The sequence below is a fragment of the Saccostrea cucullata genome, unplaced genomic scaffold (genome assembly GCF_032062105.1).
Source record: "Saccostrea cucullata isolate Sc308-1 unplaced genomic scaffold, CSIRO_AGI_Scuc_v1 ctg4902, whole genome shotgun sequence".
Classification (NCBI taxonomy): domain Eukaryota; kingdom Metazoa; phylum Mollusca; class Bivalvia; order Ostreida; family Ostreidae; genus Saccostrea; species Saccostrea cuccullata.
In genome coordinates this window covers 24509-34061 of record NW_026937838.1, presented here as the reverse complement: position 1 = coordinate 34061, position 9553 = coordinate 24509, and the positions used below count along the sequence as shown (strand labels likewise).

The 9553-nt window shown below is 35.5% G+C and overlaps 1 protein-coding gene across 1 annotated transcript; it reads right to left on the bottom strand.

Annotated features, from left to right (window-relative positions):
• Positions 1 to 6379: 6379 nt before the first annotated feature.
• On the bottom strand, positions 6380 to 7527 carry LOC134248951 (uncharacterized). Its single transcript, XM_062731333.1, has 2 exons — positions 7080 to 7527; positions 6380 to 7011 (listed from the first exon to the last, which is right to left on the bottom strand). Exons 1-2 carry the CDS (start codon positions 7525 to 7527, stop codon positions 6380 to 6382), a joined length of 1080 nt encoding a protein of 359 aa, XP_062587317.1.
• Between the last annotated feature and the right edge of the window lie 2026 nt (positions 7528 to 9553).

Genomic DNA, 9553 nt, shown 5'->3' with positions numbered 1-9553 from the left:
TAAAAACTAGAGGTACTGTGAGCAATGAACTCACTAAATGATACCCCCCGCCTCCCATATGGTTATAACTGATGACAAAGTCCATGTTTTGCTGTGGCCGGGAAACCCAAAATGTGTGTCGGATCAAAAAGTAAAATAGGAGGTGCACAATGGCAATATATAATAAAGATTCTGTGAAAGTTTCATAAAATTTCATTCATTGGTATAAGAGGAGTTGCGGATAAGAGATGGGTACCCCAAATCGTAACAGACGGACGGACGGACGGACGTATAGACAGACGGACGGAAATCCCGATCACTATATACCCTCCCACTTTTCAAGCAGGGGGTATAAAAATACATTTATTTGTGTAAACTCATGGCACTTTGCCTTATTTTGAAAGCTTTGACAAGATATTCACTTAATCTTGTAATAATTAGATTGTCTTCATAGGACATTTACCAGGTAAGTTTGTCTCCTTTTGATAATAATCTGAAATTTTTATCAATAAAAACCCTCTATACACTAACGAAAAATGTTTTTTGGACTTTAAGAAAATTATATAGTGAAAAAGGGGCTATTTTGAAATAAACAAATCCATTTCTAATATAGGGAGCGTGCCTTCTTTATCCAGGAAAAATCTTTGAAGACAGTGAAGTAATGACATAGAAAATTGCTTTTGATTATTCAAATGGAGAAAATACATGCAAATAAAGTTTTCAATTACTCTATCTTGGTCTAACATAATGTTTAAAATACATGGATTTATTTTAAATTTTTGTCATACAGTGCAGATTGCAATTTATTCTTTTTTATGTCAAATGGCGGGTCAGTCTAACTACACGCAAGTACCCTGAAATTAGGGTGCAGCGTAGAGAGTAATGAGATATCATGAAAAAATTTATTTCTCTCATTTATGGAAATAAATGTCTCTTGAACTAAAGCTATCATTTATTATACAAAAGTATGCCAGGCAAATAGACCCAGGTGTTGAATTGCTATATGAATAATTAAGGTCCTCCGTTTCCAACGGAAGACCTTCTACTGATTCTGATGATTAAGATTATTCTTATTATTCTTTTTTTTTTCCTAGACGCCAACTTGAAGCTTCATAGCTTCCTCATTTCTGAACGGATTTTGTTCAAAATTTCAGAGCTTTTAGACTTCCTCAAACCCTTTCCGAATATTGATACACAATTGGGAAATTACCTTCTATTTAAAAATTATTCCCCTTTGAATTTTTCATACCTCTGTATTCCAGAGAAATGCTCAGAAAAGGTAATAACTGGAGCACAAAACCCTTTGAAATTGAAAAGAGGAAGCATTGAAGTTTTGTTTTTTGATTTTTGCATTTAAAATGGGGCTAAAGAGGGGTCAAAAGTTAGAACGTGGAAAACAGCAAAAAATTTGACATATTTTCCTTTATACCTTGAAAACTAAAAATATTTTGTTAAGACATGTAGAAGAAAAGTTGTGCATAATTGCAAGAGCTTTTATTTGATACTATAAAAAGGGGCTGGCCCCTAAAATTAGGGATCTATGGAGCTTGGAAGTTTTTGCTTTATAACTCAAAAACGGTAAATATTTCGATCTGGATCTTAGGAGCAAAATTGTTCTTTAACACCTTTTTGATCTTATGAGAATGTTTATTTGTTCGAATATACCGGGGTTATTGCATAATACGCAGTCGAAAGCAGGTCAGGTAAACATGTAACGTTTTTATTCGGCAAGTAAATCTGACCTCTTCAAGTGTATTATATAACTTGCTGTAAATAATATACCCTACGGTATTTTATGTTGATTTTCTTCACAATAAGGTTTTAAACGTGTTTTTGGTTAACTATTAAATTATTTATTACAACTAGTTGTTTTTCTTTATTTAATTAGTTTTATAGTGAACACATTTTTAAAAGCGGAAGATATGACATCTATCTTTCTACATTTATCATTTTAACAAACTATATAATTAATCTTAAACTTTATACATCGAATAATTCACGATCATTAGTTGTATACATTTTACGATCCCCATGTTCATCTAGATGTTATGCAACCCGAGCCGCGAATCCCACGCTTCCGATCAAGGTCACCAGTGTACCAGCCACCTGTGGACATAAACAAAGCAAGTGTTTGTGATTGTATTAGACCATTGTGTATAAAGACCTATCAATTAATAGAAAACAGTGTTTTTAATTACATCGCGATTCAATAAGATTATTTTACCCATCTTTTATATTTAATCGTAATTCCAAACACTGGTGCATAAAATCATTTTGAATTCTGTTCTCTTTCTTTTGCATGTTCGCGCAAAATAAAAAAAATTCTCTATTCTGTGTTAATGTATTTTATTTCAATTGTAATTGAGAAGGGGCTTCGGCAAATAATTATAATTAGTGATGGATAGTGATAGGACATATTGTATATGTACTTTTTTTTACCATTACTCTTTTGTTTCTCCATTTACCGGGGTATCATTTTTTTTAAACATTGACCATAAAAAATACTTTATAATATACTATTATTCACGTATTTCTAATATAGGAAAAAGTTTATATCCAGCTCTGTCGCTTTGTGTATAAAGTTGTGTTGCCCGTCCTCGTTTACAAGCACGTGGTTGAAGAGAACAGTGGGCATATGTGAGAATCCAATGTGTACTCCGATAGTTACAACTGGAAAATTGGGTTTGAAATCATGTCGTTTTTTCAATATCATTTAATTTCACTCTATTTTAGTTTGTTTAAATCAATCGTAATCGCTTGTACATTTATTCATTGCAAGTTTTATGTATTTTGATAGCCGAATAAACACTAGCTGGGTTTGCAATATTTTCCCCCTGTTTTTATCGAGGTGGATATTGTTTTATGAAACTTAAACTTACATGCACGCATGCATGGTAGTTGTAAGTGGAGGTGACGTTTCTAATTCACGGAAAAACATCCAACATTAAATTAAAAATTTTTGAGTATGCAGTTATTTGCTACTAAACTTAAAATGTTATTGTACAAAATAATATACTTTTTCGTTGAATAATTAAACAGACTATCTCAACATTGCACGATTTTACATGCCTTGTACATGTACAGCCATTGTAAGTATAAATACTTGTATGCACTTTTGCATAGAATAACGGCCAAAATATATACATCCAGAGTTTCAGAATACGATTTTTGAAAATTGAAAATTCGTTAACGCACTTTATCATTAACCAGTATCTCGACAATAAAATATCAATTTAAATTCTTTCCCAATTTAACGTCCTTCCGGCCAGTCATTGTTAATGTTGGTGACATCAAATGCAGATACTAGGGTGTCAGTAAATAGTTTCACCTTAATTATCTTCATCGTCATTCGGTGTTTTCATCATTAGAAATAAATTACTTGAGGACGTATTGTTTTCTCTTTTCACCTTGGTAACGCGTATGAACAAGATTTTAAACAAAGCAAACGGCATTTTACAAAAAAAGGAAAACGAGAAGAAAAACTAGAGGTACTGTGACCAATGAGCTCACTAAATAATACCCCCCGCATCCCATATGAATATAATGGCAGTATCCATGTTTTGCTCTGGAAAATCCAAAATATGTGTCAGATCAAAAAGTAAAGTAGGTGGTAAAGTAGTAGCTGCAGATCTGTAGCGTTATGATTTTATATATTGTCTTTGACCATAACGCTACAGATCACGTAATGCATAAAAGGTGCAATTTACGGCGCAAGATTTTTTGCGCACTGCTGGGGAAAATTTCTCCACTTCCATCATTGGTCAATTAACTACCTTTCACTCCCCACTTCTAGGCACATTATTTAACTAATCTGTATATTTTATCCATCTTCCAACCCTTTATAGTCGTCTCGACAAGTGATACTCGCTTAATTAAAATTATTTGTTAGATTGCTGAAAATTCACTTCAAGCGAGTTTATTGGATGTGGATAAAATATTCATATTGGCTACAGATTGTGTCTAGAAATAGGGAGTGAAAGGTTTTTGATTGACCAATGCTAGAAAGTGCGCCGAAAATATTGCGCCGTAAATTGCACCTTTTTTTGCATTACGGGATCTGAAGCGTTATGGTCAAAGACAAATATATATAAAACCATAACGCTACAGCTCTGCAGCTAGTAAAGTAGGAGGTGCACAATGGCAATATGTAATAAAGATTCTGTGAAAGTTTCATTAATTTCCTTCAATTGTATGAGAGGAGTTGCGGATAAGAGATGGGTACCCCAAAGCGTAACAGTCGGACGTACAGACAGACGGACATACCAATTACTATATACCCTCCCACTTTTCAAGTGGGGGTATAATGAAATGTATACATTATGGACAAAGTGAAGTCACATGAAAATGCATTAATAATATGAATTTATGTCTTTAATGAAATTGCTCATTTTAATCACAATCAATCATATACCGGTAATCTTTCCTATCATAAGAAAAATACTAATAATATGGATTTATGTCTTTAATAAAATTGCTCATTTTAAAAATTACAATCAATGAACATATGTAACCTTTGCCATCGAAAGAGTAGAAAGGAAAGGTTATTTGCAAGTGAATGGAACTTGTCTGTATATTATATATTTTGTACATAATGAGTTGATCTGATAGAAGTCATCATTAATCACTAGGAATTTATTTGAATCTAAGAATCTGATGTTTCACACTTAAGGAGGCTTGGGGGTCAACAAATTAACCATAAGATATAACTCCAATTTTAAGATATGACATCTTAAGCTGTCAACTATCATTTGAAAAATATAAAAATCATTTTAAATTTTAATAAAATTTCATCATTTTTACATGTTACGCAAACTTGGTACAAAGCATCCTTGGGTAATAGAGAGTTTAAATTCTTGAAGTGAAGTGCCAAGTTCTCTTACAAGGGTAGATAATCAAGAGATGACAAAAATAAGGTGGGGTCATTAAAAATCTTCTCAAGAACCACTGGGCCAGAAAAGCTGAAAGTTATTTTGGAACATTCTGATGTAGTATAGATTCTCAATTGTCAAAACTACTAGTATGACCCCCACGGGTAGGATCGGGCCACATCAAGGAATCAAAGTTTTGCATTAAAATAAACATGTATTGGGAAAATTTTTTATAAATCTTCTCAAGAATCAATAGGTCAGAAAAGCTGATACTAAATTACATGGGAGCATCCTGGGGTAGTGCAGATTCTGAATTGTTAAAATCATGACCTCTTGGGTGGGTGGAGGTGGGGGTGAGGACTGGTAGGGCATGGCCTCAAAAAGTATTATACAGAGAGAAATCTGGTAAAGATTAGCATCACCAAAGTTTCAAAGGTGAGCAAGGTGTATTTTCTACTTTTATGTAAAATTTTGCTGAAATTTGCCAAGATCAATATAACTTAATGAGTTTAAGTAACAAAATGGTTATTTTTATGAACAGTATGATACTTATTTGCACTAGATGAATTGAAAGTTCTAAAACAGGACTCCTTCAAGAGTCACTAGCATAGAAACTATATGAAAAATTCTTAAAATCCTATCAAAATTTGAATGTGTAATTTTACAGTTGTCTAATAAGCCATATTTCAAACTATGAGAGCAAAAATAGTGTGGTCAAATTTGTATAATATTATATTAAATACAGATTTTGTATCCTACAACAAAATGTTAAAGTTTCACAAAATCAAAAATAAGAGGAAAAATTTGGCTTATCTATTGTGCCCTAGCTTATGATTCCTTTAAAAGAAATAAATACATATAACTCTTTAAGTAGTGTTGTAAATGTCTTATTGATATATAAATCTATAAATGATGACCAACGAGAGTTCATTTTTATCGAGGAAAAATTATCTGGACAAAGGAGTGCTGAAAAAAATAGGTTGGCTGCACGGTCTTGTATACATCTGTAGAAAAGGCGAAATTGCAGTACATATGGTCTAAAAGGGATCCTGAGATATGTGTTGGACTGTCAATGATCTGTTGGAAGCCATAGGATGCAAAGAATGTTTCCAATAGTTTCTGCGATGGTGACGCTTGAAGGAGATTTACATTGAAATCTCCAGAAATAAGAGTTGGTATGTTTAGATGAGGAATGTTTTTCATAACATTGTCCATATGGGTTAGGTAGATTTCTAATGTTTGATTTGGAGGTCTGTATGTGACAACGAAACAGAATCTCAAAAATGAATTCCTATTAAATAATACAAGAGCAATGCACTCAACAGGTAAATGATAGACCTGGCAATTAACTTCTACACAATAATGATCACTAACATACACAGCTACACCTCCATGAGCAGAATGCTATGTTCTAGATGTTGGAGCAGTTGTATTTTCCCAGGTGTAGTGTCTGTCTTTGCGGAAGATATGGTGATTTTTCCAATCATAATCACAGTCACTGTCAGACGGCATTAAGAATGTCTCTGTAACTCCTAAAATATGAGCAGATCTAGCAGATGGCTGTGCAATGATTGTGCATTGACTGCTGATATGCTGATCATCGAGTTGGAATCTGGTAGATATGATAGGGTATCAGGAGGAAAGAACTTCATGGAGTTTATGAGCCTTTCCATTTCAGCAATGGTCTTGGCACTGGTTTTGATTTTTTGGCTGTCAAAATTCACAAGATACAGGCCATTCAATGATTTTACTCTACTTAAAGCAACATAGAGCTGTCCTGGCTGGAACTGGCCATTGCAGTGTATTACAATGCTGTTCAGTGTCTCTCCTTGCACCTTATGAATAGTGGTTGCCCAAGCGAGCGTGAGAGGAAACTGGAAACGGACTGCATGCACAGTTGAGTGTTTGCCTAACTGCACTTGAACCTGTTGTCGAACAATAGGTACAACTGTTGACTGATGCTGAAGGAGGCGTCCGTATAAAATCCTGGTCTGATGTCCAATATTTGGGTTGTCAAATTCAATGAGAATAAAATTTGGTGTGTAGTTGTCATCTGCAGTAGTTGGTGGTGTTGGTATGAATCCTTTCACTGTTCCTTTAGCTCCATTTACCAAACCATCAGCTGTACTAACATTGTATGTCAGAATAATTCTAGCTCCTACAGCTAAATGAAGAGTTGAGCGTAAGCCTCCTGTTTCTGTTGCTTATCTGAGAGATTTACAGCAATGGCACCTGTTGTAACATCCTTCTTTGAGTCTTGTGCTCTCACAACAAATTTTGAGGTTGAAAGTGATTCCAGTTTCTTGTTGTTGTAATTGTCTACTGCTTTGTTTGTGGTGTAAACATGGAGGATGTCTTCAGGAGGGTCATTTGTTTCCCTTGTACACAGTGTCGATACATCATCACTTGTGTGCTGTCCACTTCTTACACGGTTCAACAATCTGGCAAAAGATAAGTCATCTCTCTGTCTCATGATCTGTTGAAGTTCTACAACTTTAAAATGATTTTTCCATAGAGATCCATATAATCTTGCTATCTCTTCAGAAGGTTGATCAAAAAGAGCTCGCTGTGCATGTGGAGGTAGTTGAAATAAATCTCCAAAGGTAAAGATGCTGAGTCCACCAAATATTTCAGAACTCCCTGTGATTTCTTGAAGACGGCGGTGTAGGAACAGAAGCATGTCAGCGCTTATCATTGATATTTCATCTATAATAATTCAGTGAACTAAGTTTGCATCTGAGTGTGTTCAATTTTTCTTGTGAGAGAGGCTTATATGTTGAAAACCCCTTCATTACAGGCAACAGAAAAGCAGAGTGTGTAAGGTCATGCCAAACACATTAAAAGCTGCTGTGCCCATAGGAGCTGCTCTAAGGACTGTTATTTCATCCGAGGTTTCTGTGACAGGGCGGAATAGACGGAGAGCTGATTCTTGAATGGTTTTAATGAGATGAGATTTGCCCGTTCCTGCTCCGCCGCTGACAAATATGTGAAAAGCATCAGGTTTTGGAGGCATCTTTTTACTTTGACATAACCTTGTACACCATGTGACAAAGAAATTGTGAACCAGAGTTTGCCCCTCATTCAACGAGTGGATTCTCTCTCCACTGGTGGTCTGTCAACCTGGAAGCTAGAACTTCATAAATGACTTGGGGTGATTCAAGTGATGGGTCTCCATTGGGAACTCTGTTTCTTCCTGGATCCATAAAATCAGCATTTTCATCATCCATAGAACCTTCTCTAGCAGCATCAAGGTTTGCTTGCACTGTTTCTGGGGCCAGATGTCCCCATGCATCAGGATCAGGAGGACCATTTTCTTCAATGTCATCCAGTGCTTCTTCTATTAACTGTGCATGTTTTTCAAATCTCAGCATCATAGCGTTGATTTGTTCAGCGTAAGTTGCCAATTTTTTCTGGAAGAAATCTCCTTCAAATTCACAAGGTCCAATGTCTTTTTCCTCGTTTCTCCATGGGACATATAGCAACAATAATGCATAGGAATACTTCTCAGGATTCTTTTTCTGTGAGACTTTGTGTGTTCGTATGACTGCTGTCTTTTTTCTCCTCACCATTTTTTTTCCATCTGTTAATGTGATGTAGTGTGGGGATTCCAGATCATCCGCTAGACCAATCACCTCTGGATTTGTGTCCTCAGAATCAAAATTTGAGTAGAATGTTGTGTATGTTACAGCAAATTCTGCTAAGCATATGTCTGACAGATAAAGTGGTCGCATAGAGTATTTGTCAAGAAGACCAGCTTGATAGATATCTTCATCATCATCTTCCATTTGTTCTATGACAGCTCTGGGTTTCAATAATTTCACTCTCTCTATAGGTGGATTAGTTGAAACAAATATTCGTTGTCTGTCAAAATAGCACAATGGAAGTGACAACACTCAAAAAGTTGCCTCCTGAGCATTGACTTCTCTGTGGGTCAGGAACTTGCTTGCTACAGTTCTAAGCTGTCGTGTAATATCCATGTTAGAACACTCCTTACTAATAGATTTCAGGAGATCTCCTAACGTTCTCTCTGCTTTGCTTATATATGAAGCAATATACATGATGCATGCATACGGGTTGCAGACAAGTTGGATGTCCATATTGGCCTTCCATAGTTTAAGAAGTGTAGGGTTGTAGTTGTTTACATACTTCTGGCTGGGTTGTCGTTTCATAATAATAGAATCTGTTTTTCTGCACTGAGAGAGTGCAGAATAGTAAAGTTTTTCTGGAAGTCCGATTCCTTTCAGTAGATGCTCTGTGGTTATGTCTTCTCCTAGCTCATCCAGTTTGGCATACACAAGAGATAGTATTTCTTTCACTTGAGCATCTGTCATGTTGGCTGGTTCACTGGATGGCTCTTGTTGATTTTCATCTGTCTTTTTAACTGTTCTAATTATAATGGTTCTATCTGTTGGTGGCTTGGGAAATGAAAATCTACAGCTTTTGCCTGGTTTCCTGCATGAAGGAGAATGTATATGACTCTGAACTTTTTTTTACCAATTCACAAAGCTCTTCATCATCTGTTGGTATATCACAGCTGACATACTGATCATGGAAATTTCTGATTTCTTCATCAGTGGAATTCTTAAAGTCTGGTGTTCCTTCCACCCAGAATGCCATATGTGCATGGGGAGATCCCCTCTGTTAACGTTGAAACTCAGTTCTGTACATGTACATGGTGACTTTCCCAACAGGCTGCTGTGGACTGA

Excerpts from the sequence above, each read along its gene's own strand:
- LOC134248951 (XM_062731333.1), bottom strand. The coding sequence starts at position 7,527 with ATGCTTCTGTTCCTACACCGCCGTCTTCAAGAAATCACAGGGAGTTCT. Across the intron at positions 7,012-7,079 it reads AAAGAAGGATGTTACAACAG|CTGTAGGAGCTAGAATTATT; the intron begins GTGCCATTGCTG and ends CTCTTCATTTAG.